At 37.9% G+C, this 20,096-nt stretch overlaps 3 protein-coding genes across 4 annotated transcripts; 1 reads left to right on the forward strand and 2 right to left on the reverse strand.

The window, feature by feature from the left end:
* Window positions 1-202: 202 nt before the first annotated feature.
* LOC130173788 (interleukin-21-like) lies at window positions 203-3,609 on the reverse strand. 2 transcript variants are annotated; one of them, XM_056383265.1, is made up of 6 exons: window positions 3,387-3,606; window positions 3,254-3,292; window positions 1,204-1,317; window positions 1,047-1,085; window positions 844-924; window positions 203-707 (listed from the first exon to the last, which is right to left on the reverse strand). In XM_056383265.1, exons 1-6 carry the CDS (start codon window positions 3,531-3,533, stop codon window positions 684-686), a joined length of 444 nt encoding a protein of 147 aa, XP_056239240.1. In that variant the 5' UTR covers window positions 3,534-3,606; the 3' UTR covers window positions 203-683. The 2 variants fall into 2 exon arrangements, with proteins under 2 accessions (XP_056239240.1, XP_056239239.1); XM_056383264.1 differs by lacking the exon at window positions 203-707 and having other exon boundaries at window positions 733-924; window positions 3,387-3,609.
* Window positions 3,610-12,641: 9,032 nt separating this feature from the next.
* Window positions 12,642-15,167, reverse strand: cetn4 (centrin 4). Its single transcript, XM_056383714.1, has 5 exons — window positions 15,052-15,167; window positions 14,685-14,840; window positions 14,438-14,566; window positions 13,743-13,880; window positions 12,642-12,905 (listed from the first exon to the last, which is right to left on the reverse strand). The coding sequence occupies exons 1-5, from the start codon at window positions 15,052-15,054 to the stop codon at window positions 12,816-12,818; spliced, it is 516 nt and encodes a 171-aa protein (XP_056239689.1). The 5' UTR covers window positions 15,055-15,167; the 3' UTR covers window positions 12,642-12,815.
* Window positions 15,168-15,287: 120 nt separating this feature from the next.
* bbs12 (Bardet-Biedl syndrome 12) lies at window positions 15,288-18,670 on the forward strand. The gene is given in 3 exon segments (XM_056383713.1): window positions 15,288-15,374; window positions 16,367-16,562; window positions 16,565-18,670. Coding segments are annotated over 2 exon segments (1,950 nt in total). The 5' UTR covers window positions 15,288-15,374; window positions 16,367-16,378; the 3' UTR covers window positions 18,331-18,670.
* The last annotated feature ends 1,426 nt before the right edge of the window (window positions 18,671-20,096 follow it).

Below are 20,096 nucleotides of genomic sequence, written 5' to 3' on the forward strand. Positions count from 1 at the left end.
TAAATGTCCAATTCCAGTCTCAATTTCATGTACATTTTTGCTTTAACTGTGACATGCTCATGAAAAGGGAGAAGTAACACATCAATACTTATTCACTCCCAGTTTACTCCAAGTGAAAAAAAGTTCAGGCTAAAATTACTACTGCATTTTGAAAATAAAATTAAACATTTTATCATGATACACTCTTTCACAGATACACTCTTTCACAGAGTGTATCCACCTCTGCTGGAAGCTTTTGGAAATGTCTGATAAAAAAAAAAAAGAAACCAAGCAAACCAAAAACTGTGTTGTTATGTTTTTAATATTTTCAAATGGTACAATTATTTCAATAAAAAATTGCCGTACTAAGGCACATCATACATGATATAAATGTCTTAACATACTTAATATTCTTTAAGAACTACAATTATAATTTTATTATTATAAATAAATTAACTTTCACATTCAGTGAAAAAGAGAAAAGAAATCAAAACTACCAAGTCTGTCCACTGGGTGGCGACAGATGAGTTTTCCTGAAAATACATTCTTCATAGCTTGAGTGGGTTCACCACCACTACGTAAATAAATATTAAATAAGTTAAATATTTAGAAGGCTAGAAAATATAGACTTTGCCATGTTTAGCATTTTTTCAGCGTAGTGTCTTCTCTACATTCAGTCTTCGGTCACAACTAGATCCTCCTTCTCAGTTGTTCAACTTGGTTATGCCCTATAGAGGAAGAAATTGTCATTAATTTAACTTTTACTTGTTGCATAGACTCACTTCGTCACATTAATGATATGTCATGCCACAGATGTTCAACCAGAGATGTGTTAAATGATGATGATAATAAAAAAAACCTTACCCGTTGAATAAGAGACTCCAGTCGGTTGAAAAATTCCTGGGCTTTTACTTTAGGATGTAAGTAGCAGTTTTGGCATGTGGGCTGAAGGGAAACAAAAGATAAATTAACTAATGGCCATGTACTATGAGTGCAACATATGAGTTCTTTATGCAACTGAAATATCAGCACTGATTATTTAGAAAAACATTGACAATTTCTCTCACCGTGTCATTTCCTGAATTACAAAAGTCCAGGCTTCTCACCTGAAATGGATAAAAGAAATTAGTTGTTTTTTTTAGAAATGTACTGCACTACAAACTTGACATTGTATTTGAGGCACACTTTTAGATGTGTTGTTTTGATCCCCGGCAGTTTACTTACAGTTAGGTGATTCTTGAGGCTGTTGTAAAGTTTTTTTTCTTTTCCTTCTGTGACGTTGAAATGCACCTGCATGTTAGCCTTAAAGCACTGCAGGGCTGACAGACAGCAGCAGTCCTGTTTAGAAAATGGAGAAGGAAAAAAAAAAGAGAAAAATGTTTGTGAATAAAACATCCATACTGCAACAACATATATCATGAATTCATTAATTCATGTGCGTTCATGTCAGTGTTAAGTTATTTTATGGAAAACTGGGAAATGACACGGGGACAAATAACAGAAGAGAAGACATCATTTAAAAGTGTCGTCAACCATAGAGCTACTTCACTATCAATCTGGTACATTTGTTAGTTTGAAGATGGTGATTTGTTTTGCTTTTTACTAAACAATTCTGCAAAACACTAATTAGAGGAAAAAACTCCCATCACTGCCATCAAAAGATTTCCAAGAAAGCTGTTGTTTCTGGTTTCATGTCATGACTTCATTATCGCAGTAGACTTTCCAATCAGATACATGCATATAACACTTTTACCTAAAGTGAAACTTAACCAAAGTTTCCACTATTTTAAGTTAAGTTTCTGTTCCCAAAATGCTTTGGATGTTTTTGAATTGTTTCCCACCAGAATTTGTAATGAAAATTTTGATGATGTGACATGTTTTTTCCATGTCAAACAGTTTGTTTCTGTTTAGATACTCACAATGTGTGACACCCTCCCGCCCTCCTTCCCCCCTCCCAACCAGCCTGGTGTCATGATTTTCATCCTTAATATTAAGCCTTTTTTTTTTTTTTTTTTTTAAAGAAAATAGTGGCCTCACACCCACTCAGGAATCATTGTCATTAAGATAAGATTTAATTTGCCCGTTTTTAAACAGAACATTGAGTCAGATGTTCTCTAGCATGCAAGAAAACATTTTGAGTTTGTGAGGAAGTGTCATGGTTTTGTCTGCTCTCTGCATGATTACTCATCACATTTCACCTGAGAGTGCAACGGAAGCTATGAGAAAATACACTGAGCAAGCTCTGGAGTTGACTCACTCAGGACCAAAACCCTGACAAGAAAGACGGCTGCTCTGAATTTACAAGTAATGCAGTTGATCTAGATATGCATTCCTTTAAAGTAAGTGCAGATAATCACATTGTTATGTGGGATTGTTTTTGGCATAGCATAACATAAGCAAAACAAATGGTTTGTTTTCTACAAGGTCAAATTATACTAAAACTGCATGTTCAGTAAGGCACTAAAGTTAAATATTGTTTTCATGAAGATAAGAGTTTAGGTCATTTATAATTTGAGTGAATCTGATGGACTGCAGGTTTTTTCTAGGGTTAAGAAACAGTATTCTGACACCACTGGCATCAGTAATTCTCTTAGAAATAACATGGTGGCTAGTTTGTGCATAGTTTTTATGATGTTAGTTTGTTCTCAATAATACTGTTTAACTTACCATGAAACTCTAATTAAATCTGTACTGATATTAATCATTTCCAGTACTTAGTTACTTTTAGATTTTTGCTGTATTAAACAGAACAATTTATTTAAAAATGGTATATGCTCACATTTTAATTTACTCTATAAACAGATTTTGTTAGGTTTAGCTTTATTAGCTTTGCACAGTTTATGAAGGTCTAACTTGCCTGTACTGTATAGTATATAGTACGCTGGCAGCTGTAGAGCAGGGTGGAGTCAATTTCTTTTTAACATGTATTTCAATGAGACTATCTAGCAGAAGATGAAATGTAAAAGAAAAATTTGAATATATTTTAAAAGATCAATTTTTTAAGCCTGCAAGGTAAGCTATAATTTTTTCTTATTTATCTATTTTATTTAGAAGGACATTGTGCAGCTTTCAACATAAATGCCACCATTTGATGTGCTCCAGATTACATATGCATTTTGTGATTTCACACATCATTTGATGTACTCCTACAGTAGCCGGCACATGACAATTAGTAACTACAGTAAGTACAACAATGAGTAAGCAACCACAAATATTAAGTGTGGCGGTGACCATACTGTCAACATTATTTTGAATGCAAATTAGATTTGCCTACCTCAATATTCTCTGGGGCATTCAGCGTCTCCTCATAGTGCTGCACGACAAAAAGCGAGGACATTGTATTAATTAAAGATAACTGCAACTGTACATGGGCAAAGTTGAGAAAAAGTAAATGTATATGAACTTACCTGCTGCCTTTGTTTCACCTCATTCAACTGCCTCAGAGCTTCTTCCAATTTTCTCTTCTGGAGTGATGTGTTGGGCCTGTTTGTTGTTGTTGTCTGGGCCAAAGAATAGCAGCAGACTGCAAAAAGGCAAAGTAGAACCAGCTTCATATTCTCAGTGTGAGTAGCAGGAGTAGCAGTCACCAGAAGTCGCTATTCGAAAGATTTACTGGAAATGTAGACAGTTGTGTCGCTTACCTTTTTATATGTATCCCTGAGGACACAGGAAAACCACTTGTAGTGAGTTGGAAAGCTGCAGAAACTGGTGTGTGTGAGTAATGAAATTTTCTTTTCCACTGGCAATCACCACTACGTGATGCGAGAGTGTCGTCAAGCCGCGCGTGCGTGGGGCCTATAGAGTGTGTGAACGTAAAGTTGTTTGAGTGCCGCCGACAGGAAACTACAGGAAGACGGCACTTCCCATTTTCACTTTGAATCATGGAGCCACAGCTATACCGTGTCATAGGTAGTCTTCGTCGGTGTGGTATTGACAACCTGAATGTAGGCTATTCACCGCATGACGGCCACCTACACAAACACAAAAAGCCTGCTGCAACAACAGGAAACCCTTTTTTTCAAGTATTAAAGTAGAATGTTGAAAAGGAGAAGAGAGGAGATATATATATATATATATATATATAGCCATATTAATCTTACTATTATTTATCAACCAGAGAAACTCTTTCTTTGCGTCCATTTGCAAGGACAAGTGAAAAAGAAAGTGTGTGGTCAAGTTTCATCACAAGCCTATTTGGGAAATGCCCTGGAACTGTGGTCACATGAGAGTCATGAAGGATATTCCTGTGGGTTACCAAATAGGTTTGTTGGTGATACATTCATCTCAGAGATTTACCTTTACCTTATGCATTCATAAAAATAACATGCAGTGTCATTGGACATGCAACAAAGTTCCAGGGCTGGATTTAAACCATGGACGCTGCAGTAATGTGGCATGCTCCAGAACCATTCAGTCACCAGAGCGCTAGAGAATTTTTTTTTTTCATATACAGTTTTTCCAGTAGCGAGACGTGGCCAGCGTGCACAATGGTTGTCATTTGGCTTCATAAAATTTTGTGACACAACGTGATCAGTGTATGTTGCACAGTCCACCTTAGTGAGAAAAAACAGCAGCAGCTTTGAGTTGAGTCTGTAATCACTTAAAACAGAGAAGTCCAGAGATCGCTTCCCTAAAAGTGGGTGGCATGTGTGAAATTGGAGGGGAAAAGACCAGTCGAGAGCAGTTAATAATGGCAAAAATAACAGGACCACTACATGTCTCTAAATCACCCCAATCGCCCCAAAAATCAACAAGACGTGTTCCAGGAGAAAGAACAAGAATCATAAGTGTAATTCTGTACTCTTGCCTAATTGCATGTGATTTTGTGTGTTTTTTTGTGCCCTTTATTTATTCCGAACTGTATTGTAGATGTTTGTGTTTGACACATGGCAGACCACAAATCAAAGCAATCAGCCATCGACTCCCATTTAGCATAACATTGAAAGAATGTGTTTTTGTTTCACAGCTCTGCCCTTGACGCACAGCAGTTTTGATGTCCACTGCTTCTTGCAGCTGGCAGATACAATCATATCTTGCCTGTTTCTTCAGTGTTGTGTTTGCAGCAGTGAAACTAGATGGTGATGATGCTTACCCTGCAGCCACTGAGGGTTCAGCACTTTAAGTCGGGGTAGCAGATGTGTGCATACTGCAGTGTGAATGGCTATTCCATATTTGACCACTTTTATGTACAGTACAATACATATACCTTGAGGTTTTCAGAAGAGCAGCACATGGGAGGCTGTCATGACCTGAGGTAATCACTACTATGTTTTCAGGTTACAGAGAATTACAACATGGAAATTGAAAAGGAAACATCACTGAATATTTTCTTCAGTGATGGCCATCTACTCCAGTGTGCATTAGTATTACACATTTTGGAAATTCAGGAGGATTCACATGTTAGTCAGTGTGTCCAACTCGCTCCGTCTGTCATGTCAGTGTCAATCTCCACGCACAATCTTTACATCAGTTTTCTGCAACCAGAGAGGAGGAAGTGAGAGTGAGACTGAAAGAGAAAACCCCTCTCGTCTGTTCTCTCTCTTTGTCAGCGTAAGGGAAACGGTGGGTGGGGGCTTCGACTGGTCTGAGAGGTACATCACCCGCAGATTCTCCTGTCTTATCAGGAGTCCCTTTTTTTGTGATGCACACATGGAAGGGAAAATGCGTCCTCAGGTAGATCTAAAATTCAGAAGAACTTTCCTCCATGGCTGCCATTAAGGAACCCCTACTAACCCACCTAACCTCACATGTGTGTGTCAGCAGAAAAGTCTTAGCAGCTTTGTCATAATGAGCACATGTGTCAAAATGAAAATTCATGCAGTGAGAAACATAGCCTTTTCTAACCACATGAAGCAACAGAAGATGCCTAAAGAAAAACACAGCAGCTTGGCATTGTCACAGTGCAGTGGAGGTTTAAGGTGATGAATAAACAGTTTATTATTTATTAATTTATTTAGCCTTCATCTTTATAGCTGTCATGTTTACAACCAAATCCTGCAACAAAGTCTGTGTGTGTGATTAGTTTTTATTTTCAGTGTTTTTCTGCTAATTTCTAATGAGGCACCCTTTGTAACAGATTCGTGGGTGGGAATGAATGTCTTTATTAATGGTTGAACTATAATTTACAAATGTATTATAGAACAGTCAAGTCTTTTACAAGAACAACCTTTTATCTTCTTAGCTCTTTAGTTTATCAGGGAGGCCCTATTTTTTATTAAACATGACTGAAATCATTAGTTATGACTTAAAAAACGCTGGCGTCATAGACACTGGAACCAGTTTATAATTGTGACCAAAATCTTACCAACCCTGTCCTTCAATAGTTGCTGTACTTGCATGTGAAAAAAAGAAAAAAAAAAGTTCTTTGGTGGAGAAATGTAATCATCACATACGTCTTATCTGCATTTGAGAGCGCAAACTTTTTCCATTAATTTTTGTGAAACGTTGCAGTACTGTCATATTTTTTGGTGATGACTAAAACTCTCGGTCAGGGGTGAAAACATGTCACACAGTGAGTTGCTGTTTGTGGTCAGCCAGAGTGTTAAACGCAGTGTTCGAGGTGTGAGATGAAGTGAAGCTGCTCACGGGAGAAAACTCACAGATGGAGGTCAGCGGAAGAGTTCAGCAGTTTTTTAAAAAAAAACCTGCAACACAGCAAATTTCAAACTTAAGCATGAAATTTGTGAGCAGTGGAACTGACGTTTAAAAAAAGAAATTAGCCCTTTTCTTTTTATTAATTTAGTTTAATTACGAGGCCTTCCACCTACAGTTGTGAGAATACCGTTTTCTTTGTTTCTTTATGTTAAAAGTGCAGGATTAGAAGCACTATATTAGAAAACAGTGAAGTTGAGATTATCAGAAGCCAGAAGACAACTTCAGATTCGCTTTGTTTGGAGTTGAACATGATCTGAAATGTTCTTGTAGCCTAAAACATACCACATCTAGAGTTTGATGTGGTTTGGTTTTTGAAGAAAAATAATGTCCTTTCTGTGTCGGAACTGTTAACTTTTGCAGAATATATATTCTACGCTCACTTGTCAGTTTATTAGGAAAACCTTTTACTAAACATAATGCAGTCCTAATACAACAAAACAATAAGAACGGCAGTCAACATAATGCAACGCAGTTCAACGATACCACAAATTGTAGGTGACAAAGTGATCATACGGTTCAATCAACACCCTTTGAACACTGTTTCAACACAAACTGAATGTTATAACCTTAAAGGAGGAGGATTGACTGCAGGAATGGTGTATAAGACTGCATTAGTTTTAGCTAAGTTTTCCTAATAAACTGACAATAGTGTGTTTACTGGGCTTATTTTGTGTTAATACAATGTTAGGAGGACTTTTTTAAAATAAAAACCTTGTGTTTTCCTGTGTGCGTGCGTGTGTGTGGTTTTGTGAGTTCTATCGGCCGTATACGTCTTTTGTCAGAAAAAAAACTTAATTTGAATTGTGACTAACAATAAAGTTTCGTTTTTTACTATGACAGCTAAACGCTTGAATTCACAAATGACATGATTAAGTAAAGACATTCTGAGATTAAAATGTGAGATTATATTGCTGCCTTTAAATGAAGAGTTAAAAAAAACATGGAGTTTAATAAAATTTAAGTCCAGGTTTTATAGACGTCTCTTAGGTAACCGTTAGGAACAGATCTCCATCATGCTGATGATAAATGACACAGACTTGCTGTTAGTATTGTAATAGTAGGACCGTATTGATGTCTGAAACACATATTGATCATATATTGATCATGTATTCAGAGCACCTGGACAGGACAAGACCTGTAAAAGAGCAATATTTATTCTCTCTCTGGACAACATCATGTTATATTTACTATTATGTGAGTGTTGTTTGGTTTTCCACTCTACTGTATTTCACTATTACGTAACCTCCGCTATCAGTGCAGATGTCTCAGCCACAGTTGTTGCTCATCCATATCATAATTTTGTTTGTTTTGTTTTGACTTGATGTTGTCACTTGGTTATTCTGAAATGATGTCATTGTTGTTTTGTTTTTGTTTTTTCATTGTATGGTTACTTTGCCTTCCCACTGTTTTAGACCAAATAAAAGATACACCTAAAAAAAAAAACAAAGAAAAAAAAAAGAAAGATGGCTAGTGAACTGTTGCTGTGAAGTTTATGTGTGTGGGCGACTTAAAAGAAATATTAGTCACCTTTCTTTTATTTTTGTGGAGGTTTTAGTGAAAGTTATTTACATAAGGTTAAAAAGTCACAATCAGTCACTTAAGTATTAGTATTTAAAATTATTACACTATCAGGCAAATGTATTTACTCTATCTTATTTATGTAGTTCACTTCCTACTCCCACTTGCAGTAGTGTGATTTCCTACACTGCGGTCTTCCCTTAGCGAACAGTTCGCATTTCCGGGGTGCGTGGCGAGTGGGCGCAAGGTTGAAAGTTTGCATGCAACACATCCACATTTTGGAATATCGCAGAATGTTGCTTATTTTTAAAAGATAATTTACTCAGTGTGCAAGAATATTAAATCCTGTGTTATTTTACACCCATTTATTAGAGACAACAAGCATAACTGAAGGTTGTTTTCAGTGAGTAAGAAAAGCGACTGTGCATGATATTACCGTAAGTGTACAGGAAGAGTAGAAAGAGTGTGTGGGTGGGGGATCGCCTGTTTTGGTCCTCTTTGCCAGTACCACAACAGGGATGACACAGCTCATTTATAATGATTGATTAATTTTTCACGGTCATCATTACTGAATTCAAAAACCTTACCAGTTCAGTTTAAAATAAAAACACAATTCAGATCTTTTTGATATTGAATAAATTATCAATCACAACCAAACTTAAATAAATCAAACAGAAAAATAATGGGGACATCAACCTGCTGGATGGTTATAGAGGAGAGTTCACTACACAGTGTAGTGTACCATCAGCCAGTTTCCAGCTGCTGTTTGGGTGTTATTTCATATAAGACGATGTTTTGAGCCCAACAGGTCTTGACTTTTGAGAACTGACTTTTTCCTGCCATATTTGACTTTATTTTTTCCAAATTATACAACATTGTGGCCAGATGAGAGTAAAAAGTGCTGAACGGATGAATGTTATTTTTCAGTGGCTTGTCAACCATCGATAACCTCAGAAAAATAAGGCCCCGTGTTTAGTTTCTCCGCTGAATGTGTGATCACACCCACAGTTTCTTTTCTGTATCTTTAAGGATGTAAAGGTTTAACGCCTTGCATGGGTTCTGAGATCTTAATTAGGTGCAAAAAAAAAAAAAAAAATCAGATTTCAAAATCTCTCATTAAAATTAGAGCTGAAGTTGTTCATTTTGCTTTAGTATCTTTGTTTCCATTCGTTTTCTTCACTTTTTTTTGGTTCATCAGAGCGAGTATGAAATATACAAAGATAAACCCTAACCCTGTGGTAAACTCTAATAGCCATTTGTCATTTTATTGAACACATTTAATAGAAAAAGCTAAATATAGAGGAACGTAGAGTGAAAATAGTTGCAGCTGTAGTTGCTGACTGATTTCAGTCCTATTGAACTGCACTTCACAGTACTTTTCTCAGACTGAGTCTGTTATTTAAATTGTATTTTTCTCTCCCACAATGCTAGAAATCCAGCTCAACATGAATAACTCTAACTAGAAAACTGAGTCTATGTAACTGAGCCAAAAAACACAGAGCTGTTTGACTTATTTTGCAGCTTATTTCCAGAGACATTAAGAATATAAGCTCTCATATCCAAATGTATTGCAATAGTCCACAGACACCTCTTCTCTCCCTCCTGACAACATGCATGTTAATACTCTTAAATACACAAGGTAAGATTTATACATCAGTCCACTAAAATACATATAGTTGTTCAAAAACGTTTATATTTGTTTTATTTTCCAGCTTTCCTTAGCTGTAATATCGAATGTGGCTTGCTGTAATAAAACCTGAGAGGGTGTTCTTCACTTCAGGTACGGAGGTGATGCAAGACGTTTTTCCTTTCCGTAGTTTTAGTACACCTGATCTAGTTAAATCTTCAACGTCGGTAAGGTTAAGGGGTGGAAACAGATTTCCTCAAACGGTGCCGATCCGTCAACAAGTGAGACATACATGGCTCAGGTGCATCCGTAAAAAACAAACAAAAAAACACCAAAAAAAAGATGAGGACTACGATTAGAAAAGAAATGAAGCAACATGTTGCTCTGTCAGCATCACTTACACTTCAGAGTCATGATGGCTTTTAACACTGTGGTTACAAAGGCTTGTATAGCAAGTTTCCTCTACCTTGTTTTCACAGATTGGAATAAAAAGGAGATGCTAAGAAAGCATGCTATCTGGTTTGTGGTTACATGTGACAGACTAAACAAACAGGCTCAAACATACGTGCAGAAGCCCATTGTACAAAATACATGAAAAACAGTAATTATGAGATTATATACACAGATAACTTCAAAGGGGAATTTCAGACACTCTGGACTCCACATCATACTGTAAAGGATAAAAATAGGACCACAGTGCTGATAACATTAAAACAACTCTCCGTTAGATGTCTGATAAACATTAGATTATTTGACAGATATGAGTGAAGTTGAAAAGCAAACATACCACTGATGCAGTCACCCTCACTCTTGCTTCTTCTAGGCACAATGACGGTTATTAGTTTGTCTTCAACTTGCCTTACTCAAAGGGGGCTTGTGAAAATAGGTTGCTTGCATAATGGTGACACATTCTTGACCTTTTAACAGTTAATAATATAATCATCTTTTACCAGCAACGGCCACACTTACGGCGCTCAGTTGTTTTGATCATTAATCATTTTATGGGAAGAGAAAAAAGAGCAGCGGGCAGTGGGAGTACTGAACAGACTGTGTGATGTGAATGCTCTTTAACTGCAACAGTAGGGGAATAACACTCAGCTGAGGGGCTGTGAACATATTAAAGGCCACGAAACCGCCACTGTACAAAAACATTAAACTCCAATTGGAAAGTTTTGCTCTAAAATCAAACATCCACAGTTTGAACAACGCCTACTCTTCCAAAATGACTGCTCCACGCAAGCAAAGCACCATCTCCTTTCTATGTTGCTATCAAAGTTATCAGTTGAATTTAATACCCTTTTTTTTTTCTTATTCTTTTTGTAGAAATCAGCAACATCTCCTCAAACTGGAGTTCTGAAATAAGGGTTTCAACTGTGGGGGTTTTCATGCCTGACAGCAGCTGAAACACATTAAAAAACGTATTTCTTCTTGTTGCATTGTAGCACGTAACTTTAAAATAACTCTATCCTGAAGTCCCTGAGGAGCTGGCACACTGAGCCAGAGCTTTCAGATGAAGACATTCTCCCTAGCCACCTGGACGTAATTCATTAAGGTGCCAGTTTCTACTTGTCTGTCCACTCAAAGCGAATTTCAGCACAGTATTTCAGCTCTCACCTGGTGCGTGGTGTACTTTGAACTCTGAGAAAGGTGGATGGATTTGAGTCATAGGGGGTGACATAAAATGAACCTTTGAAATACTGGCCTTTTGATTTGGCTCACTACGCTATACAAACAATGTCATCTATAACAATATGAAAGAAACCCACAGGAATTCCATATTCTGGCACTTCATTTTCATGTAAACATGAGATAATTGTCTTAAATAAGGCAAAGGGCATGCAGCCATGCCTATAGACTGATCTCTTGTTTAAGAGAATATGATTACACTGAGAGTCCTATACAGTGGGGTCCAAAAGTCCCCACTTTCCTCAGACCACTTTCCTCTTCACTTGAATGGGAAGGTGGTCTCAGAAAACAGACAAACAGAAAACCTTTCTTATGATGAAGTACCACTGACATTGTGGTGATTTTGGAAATCTACGATACTTTGAATGTGCTCTTATTTCTCTCTTTAATACTATCAAGCATTTACTATGTGGAATATTTTACAAATTTTGGATCTCTCATCTTGGGGCAAACAATTTCATATTTTCCGCCCGATGTTCCTTCACTGTCTAGAACAGGTTATCAGAACTTTCAGAATCAGTGGCAAGCATCCTCAAAATAATAGGCGGCCGTCTGACGGCTCGGAAAAACACGTCACTACAATATCCTGTTTATTTTAACAAGGTATGGTGTTTTGGCCAAAACCAGACATCCGCTGTATATAACAATTAATCAGCAGGAGCATCTTTCCTATAAGTTGATCAGAACATGTAGGTAAGACAACGCTGTGCTGTATCTTCATCAGACGATGACTTGGTTCAGTAACTCAAAACATGAAGTGAGAGTGACTTTTACTGAGTTACTCATCTCAGATTCACGCTTGTCATTTTCTATTTACAGTAGATTAATTCTGGTTAGTCGACATCGACTTAGTCATATAACTTTCACTGTCTGCTCAACATCTGTCCATTATTGGCATGTTGTGCTTTGCAGGATGCACTGCAGCACACAGTACTGGAAATAACTTTAGAGATTTTCAAAAGCGTAGCCTTTGTTTCTTCAGATCAGCCACCCTGGGTTTGAACAGAGACAAAGTAAGAAACTGTTGATCTAAAGGGAACATTTCTTACATGCACCGCAGACCCAAAGAAACATTAAACCCTTGCAGATTTACACTGCATGTTTATATGTAATTTAAATGCAATACTGACGGAGCGACTGTAAGGTTAATGGAAAAAAAAAGAACAGACAGATCAACTATGATGAAATATATTTATTTGTCTTGGATTGTAGAAAGTTTTGTGCAAAGATACAACATGTTAAAATATTTATTTACACACCAAGTCTCAAAAAAGCCACTGTAGAAACTATTCTGATAAAATCAGTTATGAGTCTTAAAAAGGTCGTAGGAACAAGACTGTAATGCTCAGGTTCAGTAAAGATTGGTCTTCTTCATTATCCTCAGGAACTCCTGCTCATTGACCTCACCATCTCCGTCTCGGTCTGCTTCGTCAATCATTTCCTAAAAAGATTAGAAACACGGTGTGATGCAGTATGCTCAAATTGAAACAGCTATACGAGAATCCAGCACTGAAACGCTACATGTGACAGAGACCAGAAAAACTCTCACTTGAACTGACAACATGTGTCATACAGGTTATCTCAGAGCACAAGTTTCTCAGAAATAACCAACGATGTAATTCCAATTTCAACATCAAATGTATGATCATAACAGTGTTATGGGGAACTAAGAAATAAGTAAAGACAGATCAGTCTTATTTGTAGTACTAACTTTGCTATTGAACTAACCATTTACTAGTAACAATGGTAAGAAATCAAACTTGTCATCCGTGCCTACTATTTTCTGATTAGTAGTAAGTAAAATTATTTCTAACCTCCTGAGGTATTCTGCTACAGTTAAACAATTTCTAAATGGTTGCACAGTTTCACAGAGAGGCAGCAGCCACCTTACCAGGTGATCAGCTTCTCCCATTAAAATAAATTTTGGAAACCATCCAACACAGCTAGTGGACAGTTTGTGTGACCATATTCCCACACGAAGGGAGATTTATTATATACTTAGTGCACTTTATCCACAGATTGAGAATTTATTTTAAGTAGTCAACCCCAAGGCTGGCCGGGGGCAGGAGGGGTACAGAGCTACTATCAGATATATTAACAGAACATGAAGAGCCAGAATCATGGGATTTACAAGGTAATGATTACACTTGAACGCACCTATCGATCTAAAGTATGAAATAATAAACATAAAAATCTCTTTGCGCAGAGGCAAAAGAATGTAGGTGGAACACCGAAGATAAATCATACACAGTAGAGGTGACACACTGCATGTCTTTACCTGTAACTCTTCATCTGTGAGGTTTTCACCCAGCTCCTTGGCAACTCTCTTGAGATTTTTGAATGAAATTTTTCCTGTACAGTCATCATCGAACAGCCGAAAAGCCTTCATTATTTCCTCTTTGGAGTCCTTTTCGCTCTGATGATATTGAAACAAGACATTTCAAGGCACTGATTTGAACAAACAAACTGCATTATTATGCAAAAAACTGCATTATCAACTGACAGCAAGAACCATTACCAAATATCATTATGAATTTAATTTATGGAACAGGAATATGGTCAAATTTTGTCCGATGTTACTTTCTGGTCTGTGGAAAATCTTTCATGTTCATGTTTGCTAGTAATTGGTGGCATTATTCTTTCCACACCAAAGTAAATACATTTATTTCACATATTATGCAACTGATACTCAAATGCATTTCCTTTGACTTTTCAATAAGTGAATATCATGTGTATGAAGAGTGTTAGTCCATGGTCAAACACTATGTCAAACATCCGATTTCACTGCAACTGATTGAGGAAATTAGTTAGGTAGAGACTGTTCTTTCAAGAGCAACATGCAGCCAAACGTGAATGCTTTAAAAACGCAAATGTACAACTAACATCGTCTTTCTGGGTGCTGGAAATCATAATTATCAACTTCTGAGAAATTTCCAAGTTATCTTGTTCTATACGGCATCATTTTACACTCACCATTTTCAGTGTCATCATACTGAGAAAGTCACTGAAGTCAATTGTTCCTGAGCCCTCTTTATCAATGTCTGCAATCATCTTCTTGATTTCTTCTTTCTTGGGCTCAAACCCAAGAGCTCTCATGGCAACCTGTGGCACAAATGCACATCAAATCTGAAGCTGCTGTGACACCGTTTTCACGTTATTTGTTCACCTGCACATACACTTCACAACAATTGATGCATGGTAGATGAACACAGCAACTAACCTTTAGCTCCTTCACGTCTATTGTTCCAGTGCCATCTGTGTCAAACAGATCAAAAGCCTCTTTAATTTCTTGCTTTTGCTCCTCAGTCAGTTCGACTTTGGGACCTGTCTTTTTCCTCTGGATAGCCGAGGGAGCTGGTTTTCGGTAACTTGAAGCCTGAAAAAGCAAATGGGTTCAACAGAGACTCTCAGTATAAGTTTTTATTCAACTGTTACTATGATGCTAGCTAACGTTAGCTTCCATGCTGCTTCAACAGACCAAACAAAAACACGTTTTAAGGCTAAAACAAACGGCTTATCAAGGCAAATTCCACAAGCTAATTCAGCGTACATTTCATACTAACATACATATATTAATAAAGGTATACCATTTAAATGGATGATTGAAGAAAGCTTCAATGTTGTATTTAGTGGTCGGATGTCAACAAAACAAGCAGCAACGGCTATATATTTTTTTCCATCAAATGACACGAGAAGTATCCAATTAAAACCATCAAAACACTATGACGCGTGCATATTAGCCAATCGTAAATCGGAATGGGCGAGCGTCAACAGTGTCTGCCAATGGTTGAGTAAGTTTCCTTGTTTCCCAGCAACCGGGAAACTCAACGCATGCGCAGTGCACAATCGTTGGAGCCGGGGCAGCTGGGCACTGGGAACAAATACAACTGTAATACATTAATAAAAGAAGGTAACATCATATTTCTTTATGGATGTATAAAGTATTCAAATGCAGGGACATCTTTTGAGAACACATGCGTTTTACTTCACTTTAGCCTTGTTATTGACAGGCTGAATTTATGAGTAAAGTGAATGTATCTTCTGAAGACATTAGCTTGTTAGCTTGCTAAAGTCTGTTGAGCTGTATCTATGTGGCTTTGTACGGATTGTCCACTCGCCCACTAATTCTTGGATCATACAGTAGACGAATGGATGTTCCGGAGCAGAGCCTTTCTTTAGCTTTGATTGATATGATGGTGTTTTTGTGCTGTATAGTGTTAATTTTATTATCATTGTACAGTTGTTTGCAAGAATGTTTGTTGATTCAGAAATTGTGTGAAATAAAGTAAATACAAGCCCTGCGGCAAACATGCATTAGAAATTAGCCTTTCTTCACTCTTTAATCTTTTTCTGTTTTTTAAAGTTCATGAATTAGAAAGTAACAGTTAACATTTGAAGAAAGGCTCATTTTGATGTCTGTTTGCAGCAGGGATTGTATTTCCTTCTTTTCACTTCAAAAATCAACAATATATTGCAGAGGGGAGCCCAAACCTTTACATATAACTAGCTGCAGTTGCACCTGTGTTGATGATCAAACTTGTTACCAGTGGTGGAAGAAGTACTCAGATCCTTTAGTTAAGTAAAATTGCATGTACACTTTATTTAAGTGAAAGTCATATAAATTTGTAAAAGTACATAAGCATTACCACCTAAGTGTACTTAAGGTACCAACAGTAAAAGTACTCATGATGCAGAGTGGATTCTGTCAGTGTTTGATAAATTGTTGCATTATTAATGCCTTAATGTGTAAGCAGCTGTAAAATGTTGCAACGTCAGCATGGAGCAGCTTTTAACTTGAACATTAGCTTTAATTATTGTTGTAATTTAGCAATTTTACTAACTAAAAAGTTTGTGGGTTTGTCGTGAACAAATTAAAACTTCTTTCATCCTCTTACAATTCAGGCACCTCCAGTAATGCTGGGAAGTACAGTTGTAAACCATGGACAACATTTTGGACTGCAGAAGCTCTCAGCGTTGGCAGGAATTGCACATTCTTATTTGGGCCCCAGTAAAAAGTATAAGTTTATCCAGGATGACACGAGTGGGGAGTCAGCTCTTGTGTGCTCGTGTTTTCGCATCCTTGAGAGCCTGGAGCTGACCTGCCCGTGGGTCAGCTGGTTTATGAGACTATTCAAGCTCACCACAATGTCTATAATACAGGGTCAGGATGCCTGCTGTTTCTCGCAGGAGCGTGGAGCCGTGTTGCTCTGGAGTGCCTTCACAGAGGACTTTCAGTATCACACATCATCTCAGCAATGTCTGAAGGCATCGATATATGCATAGATGTTTGCAGGAAATGCAGCATCTCAACTGAATGTCTTGGTGTGGCACAGTCAGAGAGCTGCACTGAGACATTCCATGGCTTAGGACTTCAACTATCAAAGAAACCCATCATGGAGGCTCCACAGGCATCGAGCCACCTGCAAGGGACAACAAATATCAGTCACAAGACTCTAAACAACAGTGGACAAAGGAAAATAAAGCTCAGCAGACATTTTTGTGAGGTCAAGTCTAAAAATATCTCCACAGTACCACAACCTCAACAACCTAAGCTCCCTAACATTGCACACATTGCTGAGGGATTGAGTCACGGTTGTGTCAGTGCCATGAATTTAGTCGTGGAAGCCAGCCAGATGCAATCAAAAAATACTCAACAAAATATCAGCTGTTCCACATTTGACATAACTAAAGTGGTGACTTGTGTTCTACCTGGTCTCCCAGAGGAGAATGCGTGCATTGTACCAGGCTGCATTGTTCTCTTATCTGCTGAACAGGCTTCAGTTGCACATCACTTAAAAGAACGGCACTTGAAGGTTGCTCTTATTCATGGAGATTTGTCCGATACCTTCCGCCATCTTGGCTTTAGTCGTCCAGCAGGGATACAGCATGTGAGTGGCCAGTCGGCTTTGTCAAGTTCAAGCAAAGAGGAAGAGTGGATGGTAAAGGTTTTGTCACTGTTGCTGAATCTGGAAGTGAACCTGATACTAGTCAGTGGCCTTGCTAGTGAGAAAGTGATTCAACGCTGTTGCCAACATGATATACTTGTGGTGGAAAAAGTGAAGGCTTCCGTTTTGAAGGCATTCGCTAACGCAACAGGTGGTGTTCCAGTGACTTACGCTGCACAGTTGAAAAAGCAATGTGTTTGCACTGGGGTGAAGATTGTGATATGGAGGGATCTCAGCAGCCCTGAGAGGAAGTTTACAACAGCTGTGAATATTTCCACCGGTGCTAACAGCAGGTTGGTCACAGCAATCCTCACAAGCTGTGTACATGGCAAGCTGCAGGCCCTGGAGGATCAGTTTTGGGCCTGTGCTTATCGTTTACACCACACGCTGAAAGACAAAGCCCTCCTGCCCGGTGCTGGAGTGACAGAAATGCTTTGTATTCATCACCTTCAAAAACAAGCAGGGCACCATGAGAAGCATTGCACAGAGGGGGCAGGTGCCTCTAAGCCACAGTCTAAAGCAACACCAGAAAACCCTTACAGTGGTCTAGTGTTACGCCTCATGGCAGATGCTTTAATCGATTACATATCCACTGTGATGGTTAACAGTGGAAAGTTCACAAAAGTCAAAGCCAGGACTGTGGTGAGCCAACAACTGCAGGACTGTAACGGACATCTGGGCATCGCTGCAAAGTTCTCACAACTTTTCTTGGAGGGTGAAACAGAGGACAGTGCATTTTTCTCAGCGGTGAAATCTGACGGAGCTCCAGCAACGAAAGTCTATGATAATCTGAGTGTGAAGCAGGAAGCATGGAGGAAAGCCTTAGACCTGGTTTTCCTGGTCTTACAGACTGATGCAGAGGTCATCACAGGCGTAGACCAAAGAACTGATGGTGCTAAAGAAAATCTGATGCTTTTATGATCTTCATGCGGCATCTTGGGAAATTATTTGACAGTACACAACTTTCTTAATGTTTTATTTGTTACCAAAAGTTTACTTAGCCTGAAATATGTTTTTTAAATAGCTGACACAAAGTGAAAGTAAGAAAAAGTGTTTTAATTTTATGACTTTTTTGTCTTCAATGAATAGCTGAAGGACAATATTCAGAAACATAATTTTAGTGAGGCAGTTTGTTTCCTACCACATGGGGGTGCCAAAGTATTACATGACATTGTTGTCTTATCTGACGCTCTCATACAAGTTGGTGTGTGTAAATGAATTGGCCTAAATTCTGATATTGCCAATAAAAGGTGTGTATTGATTAGACTCACATATTATTTCAAACATGTCAAACTGAATGAAACTAGGATGAAACCTAAAGAACCAAGAAAGCGAGTAAAATGTTTATTTTTTTATTTTCAAATTTTGAAGTGAGATTTGAAACTTTTTCTATTCCAACCTGCTAGATATTGAAAACCCATAACACATTAGCATAGTATCATAAAAAAACGTACATGATGGTCAGTAATAATCATATATTTCCTTAATTTCATTTAATTTCATTTGTCGTCTTTGTTATCTTACTTTTTGTCTTGGAGGTGCTGCGTACTATTCTCAATGGAAAAACCCTAAAATTCTGTTTATTTCTATTAGTAACCAAGCCTGACTCACCTGACACTAGTTGCACATGGTCTTGTAAACACCTTGTCTTCATGCTCACTTCAGCCAGGGAAAACAAATACGACATGTCCAAAACCACAATTAAATTTCCCTCTCATGGAGCATGGGAGGAATTTTGTGCCGTTATTAGTCTTAGTCTTGGTCAACTTCCTTAACGATATTTGCCTACGCTCATTATGTGTCTGCTAGAACTGAATACTGACTCTGCTTCCATGCCAACCGCGGTGGTTTTATGACCTGCTCTGTCATAATGGGAATAATTGATGGGGAAGGAACGCCTCCAGACAGAGTAAATGTTTTTGGTTAAGTCTTATTACGTTCGGTTATTTTAGTTGTTTGAACTCTGGAAACCTTTGTTAAGTTAATATTTCCCCTCCTACATGATCATTCAAAGGTCACAGGAATATTAAAAAAAGCACTAATGGAAAAGAGGGTACATATATTTGTCATGTTCCTTCTGTCTTAATTGTTTGACCCTAAAAAATGCCTGCGTGCCTCAGTACTAGATACATAAAGTAGGTTCATTATGGAAATAAGGCTTGGCAGTTATTTGGCAGGTGTAAAAATATTATATCAGTTGACGAACGTTACTCCAATGAGAAATGTCTACTACTTGGAAAAATCAAAAACAACCTGAAAACAATTAAGGTTCCCATGCAAGTAAAGTGCGCTCAAAGTTATCTTCTGACTTTTTCCTACTGTGTGTATTGTATTTCAGAGGTGTCAGTTGCAACGACATGTGAGATCTTCCATTTCCTCTCAGATCAGAGAGAGAGAGCGCTTCTCGTCGGGTTCTAAAAATAGTTTAACGAAATAAAAACGTTACAAAAGCTTAACTGTGGAGCAATATCATCCTTGACTCGAGTGTCTCTCAAAGGTGTTGTGGCCATGGAAGGGTGGGGTAGAGCAAAACATGAGAAGGAAATTAGAGTGGCAAAGTTGCTGACACAGTTGCTGAGGGTTCATGTTTTACCTTAGACTGATGTATGCACAAATGTATAGATTGCTCTAAAAGTGTGAAACCTAAACAACAGTTTTATTTCTTTATTGCTAGCTGTCAGCACGGA

Source organism: Seriola aureovittata, chromosome 8 (genome assembly GCF_021018895.1).
Source record: "Seriola aureovittata isolate HTS-2021-v1 ecotype China chromosome 8, ASM2101889v1, whole genome shotgun sequence".
In the NCBI taxonomy this organism is placed as follows: Eukaryota; Metazoa; Chordata; class Actinopteri; order Carangiformes; family Carangidae; genus Seriola; species Seriola aureovittata.

What these genes read in the sequence shown, in the direction of transcription:
- cetn4 (XM_056383714.1), bottom strand. An exon ending in TAGACGTGAAGGAGCTAAAG is followed by an intron (nt 14,567 to 14,684) that starts GTTAGTTGCTGT and finishes TTTGTGCCACAG; the next exon opens with GTTGCCATGAGAGCTCTTGG. An exon ending in GTATGATGACACTGAAAATG is followed by an intron (nt 13,881 to 14,437) that starts GTGAGTGTAAAA and finishes CAATATCATCAG; the next exon opens with AGCGAAAAGGACTCCAAAGA.
- LOC130173788 (XM_056383264.1), bottom strand. Translation starts at nt 3,533, where the DNA reads ATGAAGCTGGTTCTACTTTGCCTTTTTGCAGTCTGCTGCTATTCTTTG. An exon ending in GCCTCAAGAATCACCTAACT is followed by an intron (nt 1,086 to 1,203) that starts GTAAGTAAACTG and finishes TATCCATTTCAG; the next exon opens with GTGAGAAGCCTGGACTTTTG. An exon ending in GTAATTCAGGAAATGACACG is followed by an intron (nt 925 to 1,046) that starts GTGAGAGAAATT and finishes GTTTCCCTTCAG; the next exon opens with CCCACATGCCAAAACTGCTA.